Source organism: Chiloscyllium plagiosum, chromosome 7 (assembly GCF_004010195.1).
Source record: "Chiloscyllium plagiosum isolate BGI_BamShark_2017 chromosome 7, ASM401019v2, whole genome shotgun sequence".
NCBI lineage: Eukaryota > Metazoa > Chordata > Chondrichthyes > Orectolobiformes > Hemiscylliidae > Chiloscyllium > Chiloscyllium plagiosum.
In genome coordinates, this window is record NC_057716.1 from 14,605,214 (window position 1) to 14,631,186 (window position 25,973).

General features: G+C 39.7%; 1 protein-coding gene across 6 annotated transcripts in view; it reads right to left on the reverse strand.

The window, feature by feature from the left end:
- Positions 1-25,973, reverse strand: part of vps8 (VPS8 subunit of CORVET complex) — a 555,322-nt gene that overhangs the window by 185,577 nt on the left and 343,772 nt on the right. For all 6 annotated transcript variants that reach the window (XM_043693080.1, XM_043693078.1, XM_043693079.1 and 3 more), the window contains one exon: positions 24,442-24,611. In XM_043693080.1, the coding sequence (XP_043549015.1) occupies positions 24,442-24,611 (170 nt within the window). The remainder of the gene's footprint in view (positions 1-24,441; positions 24,612-25,973) is intronic.

The following is a 25,973-nucleotide window of genomic DNA, read 5'->3' on the forward strand; positions in this document are numbered from 1 at the left end:
TATGATGCTTGAATTCTGTCATTGATGTAGGTGCTGAGGTGGGGCAACCTGTAAAACCTTTCACTGCATTTTTCATGTAAAAATACACGTGACAATAAATTTCTGTTTGATCTCAGCCAAACCGATAAACTTCGAACAGGACTTGATACGGTAAACATAGGAAGGATACTCCCAAAGTCCTGGGAATCCAGAACCAAGGGTCATGGACTAAACGTATGGGGTGGGATATTTAGGATGAAATCGGAGAAATATCTTCATCCAAAGAATGGTGAACCTGTGGAATTCTCTGCCACAGAAAGCGGTTGTGGCCAGAACATTGAATGTTTGCATAAACGAGTGATATAGTTCTTAATGGTTAAAGGAATCAAAGGGTATGGGACAATAGGGGGAACAGATTATTGAGTAGGATGACTACCCAGCCTACTCCTCCTTTTATTCTCTATGTAAAAGCTCCTCCTGAGAACTAGGGAGGGGATAAATGGAACTTTCCCAGGAACTGGTCTTCACTGTTATTTAGAAGCTGAGGAACTAAAGTAAAATTCTCTGTGAAGGAAAAACGGTTTTATCAGAGGTGACTGAACCATTTAAAGGAGTCAAACAGTCTTTTATTTTTGGATTTCTGGATCATTAGAACTATTTTGACCAGAAAGGGACTCACTGAGAGTGCCTTGCTGGTGGTAATTAGATCTGGAAAACTCAGGCAGAATACAATTGTTGTTGAAGAACATTCTGAGTTTTGACCTGGAATGGTAGGAAGTACTGAGAATGCAAAGTGATCTTGGGAATGGCCCTTTAAGGTTACATATGTCAGTTAAATTATATAAAATATAAGGTTTCTAAGGCATATCCTGGTGGCTTTGGTTAATATAAAACTTATCTCTTTGATGTATTGAGTGCCTGTTAATTAATGCTTGACTTATGTTGAGTTTCCTTTGTTAAAGGAGAATTATTAAAAAATCTTGTCATTTGGTTCTTTTCATTGGTGCAGTGATTTCTTTCTTTTAAAAAGTCATTGCCCTACTCAGAACATATTGTACAATCATTATTACTATTCCAGCAGGTAAATAATTGGTGTGAACAGAAATATCTCAAAAAATAAAACATGATATCAGACATGTTAATTTCAGTGAGGAAACACTGCAATTGGGGCAGAATACGTGCGAACAGTTTACATGATTAATGAAATAAGTTAAATGAGTGAAAAAATACTGTTTGAGAATATAATTGGAAATATGGTACTGTAAATGAGCTGTGATGTAGCTTATAGGCAATATATTATAGATGAACTACGTTGACTAAGAAATAATGTAACTTCAGGCAACTGGAAATTAAAACAGACTTTCCTTCCATCCGCAATAATGAGCGTGGAGAGAAACTCTGAAGTATTTACAGTCTGAAAAATATAAAATCCTTTGTATTACTTTGATGCTGTTTATTTAATGTTGCAAAAGTGGTAATGCTAATTTTTAGATCAATAATGATCTTTGTGAATGTATAGTACAATGTACCCTTAAATTTTGTGTAATTAAAATGAGAGATTTAACATGTAGCTGTACTCATTGTATAGTATAGCAATCCTCATGAGCTTTCTTTGTATTTTTGTTGTGGAGTTAAAGATCAGAGCAGGTGGCCTAAGCAAGTGTGTTTGGACCTTTGATATTCAATTAGGAACTACTCCTGTGCCATTACCTAAGTGTGCAGGTAAGTCCTACCTAGACTTCTCAGAAGATACCTGGGTACTTAGATGTTGAGTTCCTCCCAAACATCTGTCTCAGAATCGTTCACTTACATAGCCATAGCCAAAAAACAGCAGTTCAGATTTTCATGGGACATCAGGGATAGCATTGCAGTGCAGTCACAACAAAACGTTGGAGCCTACAAGCCCTAACAAACATCCGAAGGCAATTCAATTTATTTATTATGCAAAAAATACAAAAAAAGTCCTGGAAAGCTGCATTGAAATATCACCGTTTAAAATTTTGTGTCACTCTAGAACTGGTGCTGGTTGTTCAGTTTGTTTCGTCCATAGGGAAAGGATATGCTGGGTGCTTCTTTTCCTGATCAAGTCCCTCATCTAATTGTTCCTCCAGGAAAGAAAAACAAAGTTGAGTTGATGAATGTGAAGACATTTGATCTGAAAGTAGTACAGTAAGAATGTTTGTAATTTATTCAAATTCCACAGGGCTTGAAAAGGGCCATTAAGAGTTAAAATCAATTGTAAAGGAATTAAGTTTCCTAATAAGAAACACTAGTCCATGTGACCTGGCAGCAGCACCAAGAGGAATGACATTAAGAGGCAAAACATTACGTGGTTAGATATGGAAAAGACAGACAAAGAAGCTACTGCTGTAAAGAAGAATATTATTGGTTGGTCAATTCAAAAAGAACTTCGGAAAGCTTTGTCGTCAGAACTGAGTGAGCAGAGAAAAAAGGAATTTGTCTAAGTATGCCTTACTGATGAAAATCATATCCATGAAATGCAAAGGTAATCAGACAGGGTTCCTGAGCTACCTGTGTGAATAAAAAAACATATTCTGGAACTGCGTATTGAAGAAATGCTGTACATGCTGAAGGAGAATGCTTGTGGTCCCGAGAGTGTACCTTTTTTGTATTGACTATTTCAAGTGACAGCCAGCTTTTCAATTTGAAGCATCATTTGCTTGTTAATTCAAGCTTATGTTGCATTAGTTCAGATGTGTTAAAAGTTGCAAAAAGTTAAATTATGTTGATAATTTGTTCATTGACTTAGTTATTACATTTATAAACTGAGTTTACAGTACTCCTATGACAATCATAACAGTAACAGTTGCTAAGGTAGAAGAGGTCTAGTACCTCTTTTGCTCATTGTATGGATGGTTCTGTAGCTTTAGATGTCATAGCTCGTGCTTAGTGAAGATTCAAAAACATGTCATCATATGAATGGTAGCATTTGGCTGTGAAGGATGTGGCTTTACCTTGAGAGGAGGGCTGCTAAATCTGGTTTTGGGCATGCCGGGAGATTCGATCTTCTGACATTCATTAAACAGCAAGTAGTAAAAGTACTAAGTAAGACTCAAACCAAACCTAATTTATTTCACTGATTCCCACACCACCAACACCAGATGTGTAACTTAAGGAGGTGAGGCTCAGTCCCCAGAGAGAAGCAAACTCTTCAGCAAAACAGCAGTTGCTGAAGCAATAAACAAACTGACTGCAACACCATAAATTGCTTTTATAAGGAACGTGTGAAAAATCACACAGAATGTCTTTCCACAAGCACTGCATGGCTCTAAATTTCATTTTAATTAACAACTACAGCAATTCTAAGGTGAACAATAGATTGGGGCTTTTATTTAGGGGCACAGGCAAATCTAAATTGCACAGCCTTCCTTTCATAAGGTCTGTTGCCTGGTGTAGCCACAACAGCAACCTCAGGGTAGAGCAGGAACTGTGCTGAGAAGGTGACTGTGAACTTGTGCGTGTCTGGCTCCTTCCAGGTTCAAGCAGAAGGTACTTGCAACATCTCACAGCTAGTCACCCACTGCTGCATAAGGAAAGCCATTCACATTCTCTGTTGCTTGAGAGCTAATTGTGTTGATTACATTCTCTCTTTCCAAAGAGTTATCAGTGAGACCAATAAGTGTGCAGCATTTCAGAATTTCTTAATGCTGCATTGGTTGCAAGTACCTCACCTTACGACTCGGTAAGTTTATAAGATCACATGAAATAACAGCAAGAGTAGATCATTCACCCCTTAAGCCTGTATCACTATTTAATAGAATCATGATTAATAGGATTATGGCCTCAATTCCATTTTCCTGTACGTACCCTCTCAGGTTTAATTCAGTTGAAGACCAACATTCTGAATAAACTAATTATGAATATATTCAATGAAGTAGCTTCCACTCTTTGGTGTTCTGACATTCTGAAAGTGGAACACTTCATGTTTTAAATGAGAGATCCATCATTATAAAATTATAGTTCTAGATCTCCCCACTACAGGGAACATCCTCTTAGTACTGTCCAGTCCTCTCAGGATCTTGTGTGCTTTAGTAAGACCATCTTTCATTCTTCTGAAGTCCAATAAGTACAGGTCCAACTTGCTCAACCTTCCGTCATAATCCCTTCATCCCAGAAATTACTTTAAGAATCGTTTCTGAACTGCATCCATAGTAAATATTTTCAACCAAAAGTAAAGAGATGGACTGTGTGGTTCCAACAAGACTTCCCCTTTGTAAAATCCCTCCTGTAAAGACCAACATTCCATTTGCCTTCCTAATGACATGCTCTGTCCCTGAAATGGAGCTGCGAGAGGAGCTTAACTCATTTGGCTAGATGGCTAGACTACAGTGCAGAATGATGCTGATCATCTGGGTTCACCACTGGCAGTGGTAGTTCAGAGGCTTGACTTCTTGCCTTGTCACACATTTGTAGAGTGGTGCTCCTCAAGTTACACATAAACAATTGTCTCTTTCCAATGAGAAGATAGGTTTACAGTCATGAGTGATGAAATAATGAAGTCAGTGATTGAAATATTTGCATGCCACTTTGTAATTTCAAAGATGACATTTTTGATGTGCTTCCATCATAGATTAAATCTGGCCTTAATCTAAGACAGTTTTCAGAGAGATCAAAGAAATAAGAAAGACCACTGAAATATTGTGTCATTTCCATTACTTAGCATAAAGCAGTAACTCTTAGTTCCAAGAAAATATAGACGGGATTAGTGTAAAGATTATTGTTGTAATGTCTTTAAGAAAAATGAAGATAATTATATATTAGAAACAATCACCAAGTTCATTGTTTGGTGATAAAACTGAAAGTGTACCCCAGGAATGATGAGTACAGCAACATCAAAGCAGCTTTCCATTTAAACAAAGACAACTCCAAACTTTTAAAGAACGTGCCTTAAAGATACCCTTTGCCAGCTGATCCAAAAAGTAATTGCTATTAGAATAGATCAACTTGGATTTTCTGCTGACTTAGAATCATAGAATCCTTACAGGATTTGGCCATTTGACCCAACAAGTCCACACCAACCCTCTGGACAGTAACCCACCCAGACCATTCCCTACCCTATTACTCTACATTTACCCCTGACTAATGCACCTAGCCTACACATCCCTGAATACTATGGGCAATTTAGCATGGCCAATCCACCTAACCTGCATATCTTTAGTCTGTGGGAGGAAATCGGAGCATCCGGATGAAACACACGCAGACATGGGGAGAATGTACAAACTCCACACAGATAGTCACCAAGGCTGGAATTGAACCCAGGTCCGTGGCATTGTGAGGCAGCAGTGCTAACCACTGAGCCACCGTGCTGCCCCTTCTGTCTTGCCTGGAAGTAAAACAAAGAGACAAACTCTTTCATCCAACGTGTTAACTTCTATTTTGTAATGGCCTTTCCTAATGCCTATTTTTGAAAAGAAATTAACTGTCAAAATTGATTAAACATAAAAAGTTGATGGGCATAGGACATTGGCAAAACAATATTTCTCAATGTGCAATGACAGCTCAACTTCAGCATCAACTTGAGAAAAAGGTAAACATCACAAAACCAATGAAAGACAAAAGGGTCAGCATTAACCCTTTGTACTGCAATGAAAGTAAGTAATAGTATAAAACAGTACAGAAAGAGAAACAATGTGACAAGATTAAGTCAATATATTGAAATGATTCGACCTCATCATAGAAGTTTCAGGGTGGGAGGAAGTCATTTGGCCCATTGTGTCTATACTGACTGTAAGAGTAACCCAGCCCTGTCCCACATTCCACCATTTTGTGGCTTCCAATACTTCAAGTGCATCAAAGTACCCACCAAATCTGATTAAAATGTCTGTCACTATCACCTTTCCCACTAGTCCAGGCCCCTACCATCTCCAGGATGAAATACAAATTCTGAACTTGAACTCTACACCTTCTGGCTATTGTTCTCTGTGCTCAAGGTATTAGGTCTTTCCTATTCTATCTAGCCATCTCAGGTGCATAAATTAGATGTCACTTCAGCTTTCACTTTTCCAAAGAAAGCAACTACAATCAGTCCAAACTCACCTCATATAAAATTCCTGATCTTTGGTAGCATTCTCATGAATTCGCTCTGTGCCCTCTCTAGAATGTTAACATCCTTCAGTAATGAAGTTGGAGAACTGCATGCAGTCGTCTACCTGAGGTCCAATTAGTGCTTATGCTGCCCTAGCATGATCTTTCCATTTTCATTTTCTATGTCAAAACCAATAAAACAAATTAACAAACAATAGGACACCTTATCTACCCATCCTGCTAACTTCAGGAATCTGTGATCAGACATTGCAAGGTCCTCTTGTTCATAAACTTTTGATATTGCACCAGTTAGTGTGACTTTTCCTTAATTAAGGTACATGTCTCACAAAATGATTACCTCGGAATACAGAGCAGCGCATTTCAGACATCCTGTCATTACTACTGTAGAATCTGATTGTCATAAAGTTAGTTAAGGAAGAATTAATAGAGTTTGCTAGAAGCCTCCACTGACAGATATAAAGTATTTTACCAGCACAGAGTGTGTTTTATAATTGGCTCCTTTGATGCTCAGTTTCAGAACCAGGATATTTATGGGATTGTCAGGTTCATGATCAGCTTTCTGCTTCCTTGAAAAGGTAGAGTTGAATTTCACGACTTTAGAATGTGTCAGTCAAGTACTTTGAAAGTGTAACCATCATTGCAGTATAGAAAACATGACAATCAATTCTCATTGCTGTCTGTGGGATCATCATCACATAAACTGCTCTTTGGGAGACTGATTGAGGAATAAATACTGACTGGGAAACCAAGGACAACTCTCTTTCTCATGTTCAAGTTATTAGCATGTGCCTTCAATAAACCCCCAATTTAAATACCTCACCTGGAATTAGCTTGGGATCACTAGCACTCTAATGGTACTGCAAAGGAGTATAGGTTTAGGTTTCTGCCAAGTGATCCTGTGTGTGTATGCCCATACGTACATGTGTAAATGTGAGTCGTGTGTGCACCTGTGTGCAGGACACGTGTGTGTTTGTGTGTGTATATACACTCCCCAAAGGAGGTGTCCCTCAAGCAGTGAATGCTTTGGGACTTCTCAACATCTCACTGCCCTCCCCCTGGGTTGGATGGGAAGTAGCAATAGAAACAGGATGTAGCCCCTAGGTGGCAATTCATTTTCAACTTAAGGGTCTCAAGTGTAAGGGTGGGCAAGCTTCATACCTGCCATCTATGATTTAGGAGATAGGTCAGAGTGAGGAGACAGCAAGGTGGGCAGGGCTTCTGTTTCATTTTATATTACATCTACCTTCAGATACATCTATGGGAAGGGAGGGAGGAGGAGCATATAAAATTCACCTCATATGTTATTAGAGTTTGTTTAAACAAAGTTTGATATGTTTCCATAGGGAAAGGATATGCTGGCTTGCCAGATGAATATATCAAGAGACCGCAAGTTCAAACCACCCCCTGTATGGAGTTAAAAACTCAGCTGATCTGGATTACGAGAGGAAAATTCACTGTGTTTCTCTCTTCTGATTGGTACCCAGCCATTCTTGCTTCAAACAAACGTATCTGGTTTGGGAGATGATGGAATAGTTGAATCATCTCATGATCCATTATCAAATATCAGAACTGAAGAACAGCTCTTGGCAAAGATATTGAATAAGAGTGAATTTCATCACAACGATCAATACATTGGCAAGGAGAGAAAAGAACAGAAAGATAAAATTCAATTTATTGTGCAATTATTCTGAAATCAGAATGACAATGTTCCAGATACATTGAGACCACAAGGCACAGGGAAATGATTTGAAGTAAATCAGTGAGAAAGATTGCAAAGATATGTCTCTCTCCACTGGTTTTATTTCATTAAAAGAGAATATTGAGTGTGCAAATAACTTGGTAACAGCATGTGGAACAGAAATAGAGAAATCCAAAATTTCTTCTTCATTTTGACACTGAATCTGACCCTAATTCAGGTAGATTTTTGAGTGCGAGGGTGGAGAAGATCAGCTTTCCCTGCAGTCTGTGACATTAAAGATGAGGTATTGAGTCTACAACTTGCATCAGTTTCTTCCAGAAGGTCTCCTGCCTCTGCTGTGCTTTATCAGCAACACACTCTCGACACTGCCTTTAAGTTAGCCTGACTGATGAACTTGTGCTCATTGTCGATGCTATAGAGAAGGTCATAAGCAATGACCAGTGCGGAGAGGTGGTTTCATCATGGGAGGAATGAGGAAGTGATGTTGACATTGGCAATATTTGTGGTTGTGTGTGTTTGGGGAGATTGCAAGGGGCACAGAGGAATGATCAATGGAGATCATAAACTTGGGGAGCCAAGAAGATGCAGAGCAGTGCTATAGTGACAACTGTCATCCACAGGCAGGCCCTCCTCAACATAGCTGCTGGGTTAAACCTGGGAATGTTAAATTAAGCACTTGACTCATTTGAGGAGGTAAACAGGAAGATAGTGAGACTGCAAATGCTGGAGAATCAGAGTGGAGCTGGGAAAAAACACAGCAGGCCAAGAAGCATCAGATGACAAGGGGAGTCAATGTTTCAGATTGGAACCTTTCATCTGTTTGATCTGCTGTGCTTTTTCCATTCTTTACCCACTCTGAATAAGTGAACAAGTAATCTGACTCCTGGGGACAAACTGACAATCTGCTTCCCCGTTCCCAGTTCCATTAAACCCAAATGTGGATATTCTGGAATTAGCTTGGGATCACTTTCAAGATTTAACATATTTTAACATCACATACGTCATGATCCACGACTTAATTGTGGTTAAAATTAACCCCCAAGGTTTCATAAGAAACATAATTTTTGTTTCAGAAGAAACACAAACTCTCTCCATTTACTGGCTGCACAATTAAAAACTTAGTATATGCAAGATACCCTCCAGCAATACCATTGCAGGAGCTCAGTTCAGGTAACATGAAAGTATCACTGCCACGATTGATTTGACTGTTTGATGTCTTTATCTCAGTTTTGCAGAAGGGAGCAATTTGCACAGGTGTGACCTATATATGCATCTACTAATGGAATTCCAGAGCAGCAAAGTGATGAATATGGAGTGTGCAGCAGACTGATTATTGACTTTCAATCTGAAAATGAAAGGGCCATAATACTCTGATGAATGCAAGAGATGGCTTCAAATTCTGCAAAATAAAATTAATACTAACTGGCAAAGTCAGTTTTTCCTCTGCATTGTGTTCATATGTGGCTTTCAAAATGAAGCATATTAATGGTTCATTGCTATCATCCATACCACTTGGAAACAGCCTCATTCAAATGTTCACAGCAACATCGCTAATATATTTTATTAAATCAGCACCAGTTAAATATTTTACAAACAATGAAGATTTGAATGTTCAAACAACTCACAAACAGTGAAACAGAATCAATAATATTTATTTCCTAAAAGTAGATTTGGGGTAAACTTTCTTGTTACATTAACAGTATCGATAGCACATGGCACCCAGTGATTATGCCCAAAGGTATTAATTTGGCATTAATATTTGCAGTCACTGAAAAGGTACAGATTTTGAAACTTGCAATGACAACTCTTAGATGTAATGCTTTCAACATTATTCCTGTTCAAGTCTTTACATATATTGCCATTAATAGGGATTCTTATTATTTCCTTTGGTATTCCAAAACATTCACAATGGCTTATGTTCACGAAGTGCAACTACAGCAGTCAATCCATAAAGTTTCCAAATGACCAGATAATCAGTTATTAGTATTGTTGTTCAAGGAAGCACAATTGTTCAGACCTTGTTTGTCTTTATGCCATGATACTAGATTTTCTTTTCACATATACCCACAAAAACAAATAGGATTCTGTTTTAATACCTCCTCCATTGACTTCATATCTCATCAAGAAGCCAGCACTTCCAACATGTATCAGCGCCTCATTGCTACACATTACCTGCTTAAGTGCAAGCAACTCTGATTCATAATTTTTCAATTCATAGATAACAGTATTCATTACTGAGCTAAAATGAGTTTCATTGGGTATAATTCTATGGGCATTGATCACTACTTGATAGCTTATACTTTTCATCTGCAAATAATTATGATGCTGAACACAATTTCCACTAAAAAACATTGGTTGGAGGTCAGGAGTGCTAAATAGATTGATTTTTCCCAATCTTCACTGCCACGACAGATCAGAGATGATAACATTGAGTCCCACAGAGGGAATTATACTTATTAAGTGTTTAATGAACCCATTTCCCATCACAGACCTCAAAGCTTCGATTTGAACTAACCACTCGAGTGGGCACCAGAAATGTATTCCAAAGCAGCATATTGGCTACTGGTAAGACACAAGGGGTGAAATGCTAAAATAGGATCATGTGGTCACATCCCAATCATTTTTTTGCATTCACTGAATGGGAATTTGCCCCTACTTCTTGGTTCCTGCCTAGTCAATGTTAAAGGTTAAAATTTATCACTGTTACAATTTGAAACTGTGTTTACATTTTTTAAAACAAAGATTGGATATGCCCACTTTTTTCCATAAAGTATTACTTGCCAATGATCTTGTGTTCAATAATCACAAATTCACACTTGAGAGCTTTGCAATTTTATTAATGCACTGCTAATTAAGCATAAAAACACATTTCCATGCAAGAATTTTAGTCAATTTCTCTCTAAGTCTACAGTGAATCAACTTGATCTCATAAACATGTCAACAGTGTTCTGTTGTGCAATTTCTATATCGTGCACACGGAGTGGTAGCTCGGACCAATGAGGGCAGTGCCATTTGAAGTCAGAAAATTGAGGTTTTAAGTACCACTCCGGGTTTGGAGCAAGGTTAAGTCTTTCAGTGGCACTGAGTAAGTACAGTATTGTTGAAGGTGAGTTAGAAACTTTAAGCCAAAGTCTTAATGGATCCCATTAAACTCATCACAAACGTGCAGCAGGGGTTATTGCACATTATGTCTGATGAGAAATTCAAGGAGTGCAAGGATATGTTTGGAAGACAAAATCCAACAGTATAAAGGAGTTAACCGAGAGAAACATTTCAAATTAAATCAGTGAAAATGCTGTAAAATGCTAGATCCAAATTTAGAACAAACTGCTTCTTCATTCAATGACTGTTATTTGAAATACTAAGCATCCTGGAACTACTGATCTTCATGTGCTTCTGGACCAAAGCAATGTGGTGACTCTTAATTATCCTCTGGAAAAAATGAATGATACTCCCAGGCAGACCACCTGGCATTGACTTAGGCACTGAAAACGACAATGGCAAACACAATCCTGTCGATTCTGCAAAGTCCTCCTTACTAGTGGGGGCTAGTGGCAAAACTGGGACAGCTGTCTCTCTGATTAGTCAAGCAACAGCCTGACATAGTTACACTCATGGAATCATACCTTAAACACAATGTCATAGACACCACCAAAGCTAATCCTGGATATGTCCTGTCCCACTGGCAGGACAGACCCAAGAGGTAATTGATTATGGGAAAAAATGGTGTACAATTAGGAGGAAGCTGCCTTCGGAATACTCAGCATTGGCTCTGCGCACTGTGAAGTCCCATGGCATCAGGTCAAACATGGATAAGGAAACCATGTACTGCCCACCCTTGTTTGATCACTCAGTACTTCTCCATATTGAACAAAACTTGGAGGAAGTGGTGAGGATGGAAAGGGTATAGAATGTACTCTGGGTGGGTGACTTCAATGTCCATGATCAGAAGTGACTCCCCAGCAGCATTACTGATCGAGCTGGTCAAGTTCTGAAGGACATTTCTACAAGAGCAGATCTGTAGCAGATGGTGAAGGTATCAATGACACAGAAACATATCCTCACCAAACTGCCTGCACAAATACATCAAGGCTATATTTGCCCGAATATGGCAACAAGGAAGAATAGCAAAGCTGGGGTCAATAGGAAAAACTCGGCCGATTGGAGTGATACCTGACAAAAAGGTCATGATTGGTAGTGGTCAGTCATCTCAGCTCCAGGTCATTTCTGCAGGAATTACTCCAGGTAGATATTTTCTGGAGCAAGTGCAACTTGAACGCTGATCTCTTGGCTCAGAGGTAAGTACACCGCCACTGCACCACATGATCCTTAACTTGTCTCCTATATTTTGAACCAACCACCTGTTCAGGTGTGTTACGACTCAGATCTCAAGCTAACACTGCACCACATGATCCTTAAATCGATCTCTAAAAAATACTTTGAATCAATCTATTTATACATGTTATGGAACACCTCTATAGTAGGTAGGCCTTGAACCCAGGATCCCTGACTCAGAGGTGAGGACACTACCACTGCACCACATGAGGCTTTGTACAGTAATTAACTATTTTTCTTTTTATATCCAGAAGTGCTCTTACTTTATCAATTGATACAATCACTTTCAGTTGACTTACAAATCACTGCCACTTGATTAACAAGACTATTTACCCCACTCAGATGCTATTTACTTGATGTCAGATCCAATGGTTTTTAATTCCAATGGTTTTGAATATTCCAACTGAAAGACAATCTGACTTGTCACACACAATTTTAAATCTTTCATGGAGAGATACCCAAACAAAAAATAATTAGATTCACTCAATTACTATACTTGTTCATTTGATTTATAGTTGACGAGTGCTTGACTGAAGCAGTGTTTGTGTGGAAATCTCTCCTCACTTAATACCACAACATTTATAAAAGTTGCTCATTGCAAAATTGTTAATTTTGGAAAATGTTGCATTGGTTTATTTACATCATTTTATATTTACTTTATTAAAGATTTACAACTCATCCATCAAGCTCCACGTTTGCATCCTAACATCATCCTGCCTATGCATAGGGCTAGATTTCCCAACACTTTCCAATAAGAACTTCCTAATTCCTTGAAGGTGGGCAGTTCTGTCCACATTCAGTGAAAGGTCCCATCATGTTATTCATTAACAGTAGGGAGTTCTCCGTATGTCTTGGACAGCATTCCTCCTCCATTAGTAGTAAATAAAATTTAAAACTGGTCACTCATTTTCATGCAGTTTGTGGGGACTGGCTATGTAAAAAGTTGCTTTGCATGTTTGCATACATATTGAAAATTTCATTAATTTCCCCTCCCTTGTCATTATGGGTGAGAGGTGTACCTGCTACAGAGGCTCATCAACTAAAATAGGTTGTTCTTCATAACCTAGTAGCAGTTAAATTTCTAATCTAATCTATCACTAACTTGATTAGAGCTAAAATTAGGACAATTATCCCAGGTTCAACTGTGACTAAGTGCAAAATGCATTGGCTAATGGAGGTGAATAGGGGCAGGGCAAATGGCAGACAGATTGAGTCAAATCTGTCGGCAGGTGGCACAGTGGTTAGCACTGCTGCCTCACAGCGCCAGAGACCCGGGTTCAATTCCCGACTCAGGCGACTGACTGTGTGGAGTTTGCACGTTCTCCCGTGTCTGCGTGGGTTTCCTCCGGGTGCTCCGGTTTCCTCCCACAATCCAAAAATGTGCGGGTCAGGTGAATTGGCCATGCTAAATTGCCCGTAGTGTTAGGTTAAAGGGGTGAATGTAGGGGTATGGGTGGGTTGCGCTTCGGCGGGGCGGTGTGGACTTGTTGGGCCGAAGGGCCTGTTTCCATACTGTAAGTAATCTAATCTAATCTAATCTAATCTAATCTAAAAAATAGGAAGATGTTAAATGCAATTTTTAGTAATAAAAAGCACACATGGGCTTAATATCGTTAAATACATAGACAACTTTCATAACTTTATGTCCAACACAATATTGCTGTACTGTATGTTTGTTGCATTTGATTCAAGCTTCAGCGTAATGGTTTTATCAGGTATAATGAGTTAATTTTAGCCGAAGTTGCAAAATCCTCTGCTTTAGTGCCAAGGTTGTAAAGATGTTAACTTAAAAATTACTTTTCTACTGTTCATCAAATTTAAAATGCAATTCTGTTAACTGGATCAGAATGTATTATAAAACTATAACCTTTACTTGGATACGATGTTGTTGCAATGTGAACTACATGGCTGCCTGCTTCATAAAGAAGGCTAATATGACTTTCAAAAAACATAGACGCAGCATCTTAAAAATGCTATCAGTAATCACATGGCTGAGTCTTGTTGATTTATTTCAACCAGAGAAGACAGGCAGAGCAGATATTGTCAAATCAATCTGTTCAAAGATATTATTACACACCTTCGGAGCAGGTGGGACTTGAACCCAAACCACCTGGCTTAGAAGTAGGGTCGTTAACACTGTACCAAGAGCCCTAGGCAGACAGGGTAACAAATCTCAATAGCACCCATTAGACCATAGATAAGCATCCCACACAGACTCAGCCCACCACTATATCCCGGTAACCCTGCACGTACATGGCCGCTCCACCTAGCCTGCACATTCCTGGACACTGTGGGCACTTTAGCATGGCCAATCCACCTAACCTGCACATCCCTGGACCATTGGAGAACCATTTAAAGGTCAGTTGGACAACAAAACGAATCCTTAAAGGCACGAGAATTCAAAAACTTCTGAGAGAGACATGGGACTGGAAGAATCCTTCGGGTAATTCCAGCATAATTGACTTGGCTGGGTCGGGTAATGATTCATTCAAAAATTAAATAGCAGCCATCTTAAGTTACAATCTGTAGAAAATTCTGTGAGACACCATTTTAAAACAGAATTGTAGAAAAGACCGTAGACACAATGTCAGGTAAAGGTTTCTGTGCTAAAAGAAAAATACTTTAAGAACCTAACTATACTTCTGCCAAAAAGAGCCCAGGCTGTAACCACTTGCAGAATGAGGAAATGTTGTATTTACTGAGCTCACTCATATCAGCAACCTTCAACTACAGAAGCTATTAGAATTCTAGAAGCAAATTTTCACCTTCTACATGAGAATCTATGCACAAGTAACTAATGTGCAATGATAAGGAACTGAGTTTATTTTCATAATAAGACCATAGGACAAAAGGATATCAAATCTGCTCTATCATGCTTGCCTGATCTGACAATCACCAGCCTTTTCCTGTACTTCTTAAAGATGATTTTATTCATATCTTTGTACCTTCAACTATATCACAATTCTTACTGAGTAACTTTCAGCAATGGTTGTGTCATAAACTAATCTTTGAACATGTTTTCAAGCTAAAGATTTGCTGCTGCATTCTTTTAAATTCAGAGCTTAAAAATCTAGAAGAGGACTTAACGAGGTATATAACTCATATTTCACTGATGATGCTGTAGATATGTCTATAAATTAGCTCACTGAGCTTGAAGTTTGTTTTCAGACGTTTCGTCACCATGACTAGGTAACATCATCAGTGAGAGTCTCCGGTGAAGCGCTGGTGGTATGTCCCGTCTCTCTATTTATAGGTCTTGGTTTCTTAAGGTGGGTGATGTCATTTCTGGTTCTTTCTTTCAAGGGGAGGTAGATAGGTTCTAAATCGATGTGTTTATTGATGGACTTCTGGTTAGAAAGGCATGCCTCAAAGAATTCTCGTGTGTGTCTTTGTTTCGCCTGTCCTAGGATGTGAGTGTTGACCCAGTCAAAGTCGTGTCCTTCTTTGTCTGTATGTATAGAAACTAGTGATAGTTGGTCGTGTCTTTTGGTGGCTAGTTTGTGGTCATGTATCCTGGTGGCAAGTTTCCTGCCAGTTTGTCCAATGTAGTGTTTTTAAATCCTGCATGGTATCTTGTAAATGAAGGATGCCACTTTGACTGGGACAACACACACATCCTAGGACAGGCGAAACAAAGACACGCACGAGAATTCTTAGAGGTATTGCATTCTAACCAGAACTCCGTTAATAAACACATCGATTTTGATCCTATCGACCTCCCCTTGAAAGAAAGAACCAGAAATGACATCACCCACCTTGAGAAACCAAGACCTATATAAATAGAGAGGTGGGACATACCACCAGCGCTTCGCCGGAGACTCTCACTGATGATGTTACCTAGTCATGGTGACGAAATGTCTGAAAACAAACCTTCAAGCTCAGTGAGCTAACTTGCATACTTATCATCATCAACCTGAGCTACAAATCTTCTCAAAAATCGCTAATGCTGTAGATGTGTCTGGCGGTTACGACAATAGCTGTATAGGACATATTTCCACCCAAAAAAGTAATTCTCTATATTTAAAAAAAAATCACCTAAATGGAAACATGAGCCAATTTTGCACCCTTGTTCCCCTCTGAATTAAAGCTGCTCTGAGAGAACAGGAATGTTGTACTGTGCATTGTGTTTTGATCTACGTGGTTTTCTTATGATACATATGCCACAGATAATTAAGCAGTGCTTTCTGTATGAAATGCAATGGTTCTGGTTGACATAAACTAATAGTGAGAGTGAGCACACCATTTTTGTATTTATTTCTAACTTAAGGAAGCCATTCAGTCAAGCATTGCTTGATATGTCTGCAATAATTCAGAGAAAAGAGCTTTTCATCACATAGTGTTATAGGCTATATATGTGCATTATATAAATGGAAATATGACTCAGAAGTATCAGCAGGACATGATCTGAACCTTCTGCTTCAAGTGATTTGAGGAAGTCTTTCAACATCTTTAAGTTACCAGATTGGAAAGTCAGTAGCAACCTGTCACGTAACTCCTATTGAAAATCAAGCTAAATATTGATCTGGTATTTGAAAACAAATTTCTCAATCATTCCCTCCATGTATAACAGTAAAGGTCAGAAATGTCTGTGTTAACACAATTAAGCTTACACAATTAGAATGCAGCGTATTTCTCTTGTCCCATTGCATTGTTGTTGAAAGAGTTTTTTTAATATTCATTCAGGGTATATGTGCCTTGCTGAATAGGCCACTATTCATTGCCCATCCCCAGCTACCCTTGAGAAGATAGTGGTGAGCTGTTTCCTTAAACTATCGCAGTCTATAGAGTGTATGAATAATCTCTGTGATACTGACCTATCAATAGTGAAGATATAGCAACCATCATTACAGAGTGTGGCCTGGGAATGACCTTGCAGGTTGTGGTTTTCTCATCCATTTCCTGCCGCTGACTCCTTAGATGGAGCCATAGTGAGTTACTGAAGTGTATCATGTTGATGTCAGTGGTGAAGGGTGTGAATGTTGAAGGTGGATGAATGGAGTACCAATATAATGGACTGCTCCATTTGATTGTTGTCAGGCTTGAATGTTGTCAGGCTTGTCAAATATTGTTGGAGCTGTGCTCATCCAGGCAAGTGGGGGTAGTACTTGTGCCAGGTGAATTACACACCACTGAATTCTGAGCCTCTGACCTGCTCTATTAGGCACAGTATTTAATATGACTGGTTCAGTTCAGTTTCTTGTCACTAGCAAATGCAATATATGTTCGCAGTGGAGATTCTGTGAAAGTAATGTCAATGAATGTCAAGAGGCAATGGTTAGATTCTCACCAGTTGGAGCTGGCCATTAACTGATGCTTTGTGTGGCCTGAGTGTTACATGCCACTCATCTCCCAGACCTGGACGCTACGTCTGGCTACATATGGATAGCTTCAGTATTTGAAATATCATGAATAGTCCTGAAAATTGATGATTGATGAGGACATTTTTCAACATGAACACCCCCACTTTTAAACTTAGATAATTGGGCCCAGGATACGACAGCACTAATGTACTCTGGCTGAGATGATTGATATCCAAAAGCCACAACCATCTTGCTTTTTGTTAGGCTTGACACCAAATAGCTGATCCTATTTATGCTATATTATTGTTATTTCCAAAACCTTTGTGATTTTACATCAAGCTGTTCGGGCATGTTCTGACATAATGGGGCATGTCAGGCTTGAACCTTCTGGCTCAGAGGAAAGGACAATATAATATCTGCTCAGTGCTATTTCCATGATGATATGTCAATTAATTTCTCAGCTGGTTTCTCTCATGGCTGCATTCTCTAGTCAATTTAACTCTTATTTCTCTCAAGATGCAAGACAAATATGTTTTTCCATGAAGGTTTTGTAACTACTACCCATTCACAGATGTTGAAAGAAAGACTGTGTGGTGTTTTTAACCTTCCCAATTTGAAACTGGGCAGGCAGATAGTCGAAAGACAACTGATCCCTTGCTCGCCTTAGAGCCACTGGGAGGAATTCTTTTTAAGATTAGATTCGGTCAACAAGTCCACACCGACCCTCCGAAGAGCAATCCACCCAGACCCATTTCCCTCTGACTAATGTACCTAACACTGGGCAATTTAGCATGGCCAATCCACCTGACCTGCACATCTTTGGACTGTGGGAGGAAACCGGAACACCCGAAGGAAACCCAAGCAGACACGGGGAGAATGTGCAAACTCCACACAGGCGGTCGCCTGAGGCTGGAATGGAACCTGGGACCCTGGTGCTGTGAGGCAGTAGTGCTAACCACTGAGCCACTGTGCCACCCCCATGCAAAGAGTAGAATTCTTTCCCCAGGGAGCAGTGGAGGATTAATCATTGAATAGGTTCAAGATAGAGCTTGATAGATTTCTTCAGATTAAAAGCATCATGTAAATGAGAATTGTGCTGGAAAATGGTGCTGCTGTAGAACATTAACCACGATCTCATTGCATGGTGAAGCAGAGCTTGAAAGGCTGAAAAGCATATACCAGCTCTTGTTTCTTAAGCTATTTATGATAAACCTACCTAAAGTTAGCACCAGGGCCAATAATTATGTTGGCCTTTGCTAAAATTGTTGTCGCCTTACATTCAGTGTAATAATGCAGACTGTTTCAAAAGACATGATATTATCTTAGGATTCTGGATTGCTAGTCCAGTGACATTACCACGATGCCACCACTTTTCCTGTAGTTCTGCCACCATAACTACAGCTTCCCCTCCACTCTATAAAAGAAACTTCATAAGTATTAAACCAGCCACAGCATGCAAAAAAAAAACACTTACAGAATGGGATCCTTCAAGTAATTAGAAAAATTAAATCACTAACTCAAATTTTAGTTTAAAATGTTTTCTCCTTCCCTTGAGCTAACCCTAGGAATCCTCTAAACAGCCTAATGCACTTCAAACTTTTATTAATATAATTAATTTCTTGCAATTTTACAACATCACAATGAATCTGCATTTCCAAGCTATCTTCTTTCTAATTGTCAGTATAAAATTAATCGTCATAGAAAGGAAAACATGAAATGCAAGGTGCTATGATCTCTGCAGGACTGATAACTATCAAAGAGAGGTTTGAATTTCCACTGATCAACTGAGATCACACAATATTTCACATTTTAAAGCATGTTATGCAAAAGAGAAGCTAAAAGCAACATTAACTAAATGATATTTTGCAGGCAACTTATACTCTAAACGACAGAAAGAAAACAGATTTAAAATTGTTGTTGCCTTACATTCAGTGTGATAATGCAGACTGTTTTAACTCATTTAACTTTTGGCATGACTGATGGTCACCTGATCCAGTCATATTTTACCTTGTACCTTAAGTCGTTAGCTCATTCTCTGGGAATCAAAAATATTCTCTACTCTCAACATCCCTTACGCAAGGAGAGCTGTCATTCTTAACTGATGTAGCCTACATGTGACTCCAGACCTACAGCAATTTGATTGATTCTTAGATGACCTATCAAGCCAAATAATTGTACACAACTGTTACAAGATCGAAGAGAAGGCAATGACAGACTGGGCACCTGTACTGACAATATATGTTCACAGCCTCAGGCAGCACGGTGGCTCAGAGGTTAGCACTGCTGCCTCCCAGTGCCGGGGACCTGGGTTGGATTCCAGCCTTGGGCAATTGTCTGCGTGGAGTTTGCACGTTCTCCCTATATCTGCGTGGGTTTCCTCCGGGTTCTCCGGTTTCCTCCCACAATCCAAAGATGTGCAGGTTAGGTGAACTGGCTATGCTAAATTGCCCGTAGTGTTCAGGGCTGTGTAGGTAGGTGCATGAGTCAGGGGTAAATATAGATTAAAACTGTAGGGGAATAGGTTTGGTTGGGATACTCTATGCAGGGTCGGTGTGGATATGTTGGGCTGAAAGGCCTGTTTCCATACTGTAGGGACTCTATGATTCGCTGAAATGTCCTATAGTCCTCCTTGCTTGTATCTGGCAGATAGTGTCAAAACTGGGAGAGCTGTCTCACAATTACTCAAGTAACAGGCTGATACAGCCATCCGCACAAAATGAGACCTTGTGAAAAAGTCCCAGATATTTTCATCACCATCCTTTGTCATGTCCTGTCCCACCAGCAGGACAGATTAATCAGAAATGTCAGGATAGTGATATATAGTCAGGAGGGAGCTGTCCTGGGATTCATCAACATTGGTTTCAGACGGCATGAACTCTCATCGCACCAGGTCAAACTCAGGCAAGGAAACCTCCTGCTGATTATCTAGCACTGCCCCTCAAATCATCATTACTTAATATGTATTCTTCTGCATTGAACACTAAGTAGAGAGACTACCAAGGATGAGAAAGGCAGTAATGAGTGTAAAGCAGCAAACAGGGAAACAGTTTGTGTCCCTGATTTCACCTGGTAGAATGCCTAGATTTATAGCAGTGAGTGGAGAGATGGGGAGATGGCTACAGGCTGGAATGGATGGTTACAAGCTGGCTTGGAGGGAAAGGAATGAGAGTCAGACTGCTGTGGGGAATGGGTGGGGGAGGGGGGGGAGGGGAGGAGTTGAATCGAGATGGGGCCACCATTGGAGGGGCGGGGGAGGAAGGAAGGAGAGTCAAGATGGACATGAGGAACAATGATGACTGCAATAGCACAGATGGGGAGAGCAGAAATGTTGGACCAGGTGGGAGGTAACTCGTCTCGGCATTTTCATTGCTGTCCTGTACTGCTGTTCAGTTAGGTTAATCACTGAGCCTCAAGGGGCCTGTGTGAGAGAATGTGTGTGTGGAAAGATGGCTGGATGTAAGTAAATGGATATGTCACTATGGATAGCTTGTGAGGGCAAATGGATGGAAAGGTGGGTGGGAGAGAGCCAATCATACACAAACCCTCCCTCTCCCTACCCCTCCTTCTCTAGTCCACTCCCCCACTAAACAGAAACTATTCACAAAGCAGGCAGAGACAATAGAAAAACCCAAATGCTACCTTACTTTTGAATGAATTTCACTGAGGCCAGCTCAGAGTATCACCAATCAGAGGGAAACCGGGGTCAGTGCTTATTAATCCCAACTCCTTAGCTTAGTCCTGGTCCCCATTCCTTCCACCTAGTGACCAAGATTTTTCACCTAGTCTATTTCACTCTCTAGCTCTGTGTTTTTTAAAAACAGAAAGCACAAGAAAATATATTATTAATTAGCACTGCTGATAGACATTTTCACATAGTCACTTTTATTCATTACTCATTTTCATTATTTATTTAATGCTGGAATTATTTCCCCTCCGAAATTCATGTTGCGGCAAACTTCATCTTTCCGAAATTTACTCATCGTCCTCAAGTAATGGAATTTTCCCTCCTAGCACTCGGCAAAAAGGTTAGATAACCATGACCTAGCCCAAGCCAAGTGAATCTTCCAGCTTCCTGTACATCCTTACAAAGTTCATTGCTTCAATCTAAGTATAAGAACCCACCTGTATTCTGCATGGTGAACAATAGAGATAACATTTTTGTTGCTCTCTGCAGAACTATCCAACCCTATCTGTTTTCTGCCTCTCTTGGCTGCAGACTTACTGTCAGGTATTGTGATACAGAGTTATATCGCATGGAAACAGACCCTTCGGTCCAACTAGTTCATGCCAACCATGTTCCCAAACTAAACTAGTCCCACCTGCCTGTGTCTGGCCCATATCACTCCAAACCTTTCCTATTCATGTGTTGATCCAAATGTCTTTTAAACACTGTAATCATACGTGCAGCCACCACCTCCTTTCTGACAGTTCATTCCACACATGAACCACTCTTAGTATAAAGGTTGCTGCTCATGTCCTTTTTTTAAGCTTTCTGCTCTCACCTGAAAAATATGCCCCCTAGTTTTGATCTTTGCTATTAACCTTTTCTAAGCATTGATGATTTTATAAAACCCTCACTCCTCAACTTTCTACACTCCAGTGAAAGAAATCCCAGCCTAAGCAGTCTATTTTTACAGCTCAAACTCTCCACTCTTGGCAACAGCCTGGTAAATCTTTTCTAAACCCTCTCCAATTTCATAATGTTCTTCCCATAGCAGGATGACCAGAACTGTACACAGTACTCCAGAAGAGGCCTCACCAATGTCCCGTACAATCTCAACGTGATGCCCTAACTCCGATCTTCAACCGTCTGAGCAATGAAGGCAAGTGTGTTAAATGCCTTCTTAACCACCATGTTTACCTGTGATGCAAATTTCAATGAATTATGCACCTGAATTCCACAGTCTCTCTCTGTTTCTGAGCACTAATCCAGGGCCCTGCCATTAGTTGTTAGAGTCCTGCCCTTGTTGGTTTTACCAAAATGCAATATCTCGCATTTATTCAAATTAAACCCCATCTGGCACTCTTCAGCCTATTGACCCATTTAATCATGACCTCTTTGCAATCTTAGATAACCTTCTCACCAATTTTGATGTCATCCACAAAGTTACTAACCATGCCTTCTATATTCTCATCCAAGTTGTTTACATCAATGGCAAACAAAACTGGACCCGGTACGAATCCCTATGGAACACCACTGATCACAGGCCTCCAGTCTGATAAACAACCCTCCACACTACCATCTGTCTCCGACCATCAAGCTAATTTTGTATCCAATTGACAAAGTCACCCTGAATCTCATGTGATCTAATTTTACTAAAATGCAGAACCTTGTCAAAGGCATTACTAAAGTCTGTGTAAACAACACCTACCATTCTGCCCTCAAATATTTTTGGTTACTTCCTCAGAAACCTTAAACAAGTTTGTGAGACATGATATTCCTCGCACAAAACCATGCTGACTATCCCAATTCTGTCTTTGCCTCTCCAAATCCAGTCCATGTAAATATTATCTTTCAGGATCACTTCCAACAACTTACCCACCACCGACGTCAGGCTCACAGGTCTATAGTTCCCAGGTTTCTCCTTACAGCCTTTCTTAAATAAAGGCACAACATTAGTCACCCTCCAGTACAATCCAATCAAGGTGATCATCCCTTTCTTATTTCTAATTTCACTGGACGATCCCTCAGAATCATCCTCTCTAAATACAGTAGTAATGTCTTCCTTAATCAAAAGCACCACTCCCCTCCTCTCTTGCCTCCCTTTCTATCCTTTCCATAGCATCTAAAACCAGGAGCACTGAGTTGCAGTCCTGTCCTTCCCTTGGGCGAGTTGCTGTAATAGATATTATGCTCCAGTCACATATTCCCATCCATGCCCAGAGTTCATTAGCTTTACCTGTAAGACCCCTTGCACTGAGAAAAGTTCAATTTAATTCTTCAGAGTTACCTCATTCTCTGACTTGTTCTTGTCTGCCTTTTCTATAACTTGCTCTTTTCTGATTAAGAACCACTCTCATCTGTCTTTGTATTTTTACTACTACTTAGGAACATCCCCCACCACCCCTAAACTAGTTTAAGGCTCCCGAAATAGAACGAGCAAATTTCCTTGCCAGGATATTGGTATCTTTCCAGTTCAGGTGTAACCCATCCCTTTTGAACAGGTCTTTTCTGCTCCAGAAGAGATCCCAATGATTCAAAAATCTGAATTCTTTCACAGTGCACCATATCTTCAGCCATTGATTTACCTGCCGTATCCTTTTATTCCCACTCTCATGAGAAGGTACACTGGGAATAAACTAGAGACCACTACCTTTGAGGTTCTGCTTTAGAACCTTTTACCCAGCCTCTTTTGTTCACTCTGGAAAGCCTTAACCCTTTCCCTGACTATGTACCTCCTGACAATGTGTACAACAACTTCTCACTCTCCCCTTTGATAACATGCTTCAACCATTTTGAGATGTAACCCAATGTTACAATGGCTTTTGTGGGGGGGACTAATCTGCATTCAAGGCGCATCTCGATGCCAACATGATTTACATGGGCCATGTGTTCACGTAGAAATGCTAAGTAGCTAATCTCCAGATCCACAAATCCATTCTGCCTTTGAGTTCAAGAGACAGGTCCAAGCCCAACTGTTTATAAAACCAATGGCATTCCTAACTTTGCTTCCCTCTACGATTCTGAGACTGATGATCTACAAACAGGAAGTCATCAGAAATGCTCTTGCCTACAGGTGTAAACCTCTTGCACATTCTCTGTGACTCTTTTGACTTGGATCCTTCTTGTCCCCATAGCAACTAAGCCACCGAGGCCAGCTGGTGGGCAGAATTCACAGGAGGTCATGTGGCCGCCTTCACGATTCAATTTCACCTTACATTAAATCAGTCCCAAACTATCACAATTTTATAAACTCTGTTTTTGAAGAAAAGAGAATTATCTTAACAATGAGCATGTGCCTTTGAAATTAAGCAAGAATAAAAAAAAGGGTGAAATTGGCAGGGGCTAATAGAAGGATACAAGTGGTTATTAGAAAATTACTAACAGAAGGTTGCACTTACCTAAAAATGATGACTTCTTCAGTGCCTTCTTGTTTCCTCTTATATTGCTGCAGGCAGACACTACAATGCTCCTGTTTAGGATTCAAACCCTTGCTAACAGCTCCACGCAGGTTGCACAGTGACCAATGGAGGTCATGGTTCAGGAGTTTGGTTGTGGTTTCTAGCAAAGTCTGTAAAAGCAAATATTTGGACACCTTTATTTTAAAAATAAATCTATGTTTGCAAAATCCTATCCATGCCACTCATTAACCCTCTGTCAATGTGTACTCTTTCTTTAGTCATGGATTTGGGATGACTTGGATTCTGATTATTGATAAAGTGCAATTTGAAATGTTAAGGATTGATTGGTCGGTGAAGGTGCTTACTTTGGTCAGTGATGTCTTTGTAAATTATTCGGTGATCACCACAATAGCCTTTTGCTGAATTTAGAAGCTCATCAGTTCTAAATGAATCAATCATATGGTGACTGAAGTAAAACATTTTTTCGAATTGAAAACCATACAAATGTAAATCCTGTCAAGGCCACTTTTCACTGGCCCTACATAGCTTTCAATATGTCTGATAACGGATCTGTTATCAAGTTAAATTCTTTAACATTACTACCAAGACTAACGCTACTGCCAAACAGCTAAACGACAGCATATGATGTTCAACATACACAATTCTGCCACCCAAATAAAAACAGTAAGCCATTGTAATCCATGGTAGGAAACTCTTCCCTTTGACAAAATGGATACATTATCTCATCTACCCTCCATAATTCATTGGGAGGCCAGGTATAAATGCAAATACTCAGAGAAAAAGAGAGAGCTAAGCCCACCCAAAAGCAGTCACCTAGTGAGGATTAAACTCAGAATATTCCTCCCTATTAGGAAAAAATATCCAGGACATTGTTTCTAATCAATCAAAATTAGTCTTGGTGATCATATTGGCACTGTTTTAGCTCTTCTACAAGTGACCCCTGAATGAAATAGACCTAGCCCTGGCTTGAAGGAACACAGCGAATAAGCTCACAGTCTGTATAATAGCTCCACTTTTTTCTGGTTCTGAATCTCGCCCTAATCTTGAGGTAACAACATTAAAATAAAGGCGGGGCTTGGACACATCCAACGGATTTAAAAATTGAATAAATGCCCAACATTTAACCTTAGATAACATTTAAGTTTGATATCTGGTCACTCTTAACCCAAGAAGATGAATCCTTCTGTTGGATTTATGTGATTCAACTAATCATCAGATTATCTTTTCAGTTGTTGCTTGTATTGCATCTTGGTAGCAAGTTTAGGGGAAAAAAAACTTGCTATGAGTTTCAAATAAGTTTAGAAAAGTTAATGTGAGAAATGGAAGTATGAAATAAGGCATGTCTGAGGTACTCTTCTGTGCATTAGCTTCAGGTCAATTGTAGGCAAAAAAGAGATTCCCTTTTCATTAAATCTGTGTAGCTGACAGAAGAATAGTGAATGTGAGCACTCAAAGATAAAACAGTTTCATTGCCCAGCTATGTCATCTCTAAGCTTGCCAACTTTTAATGA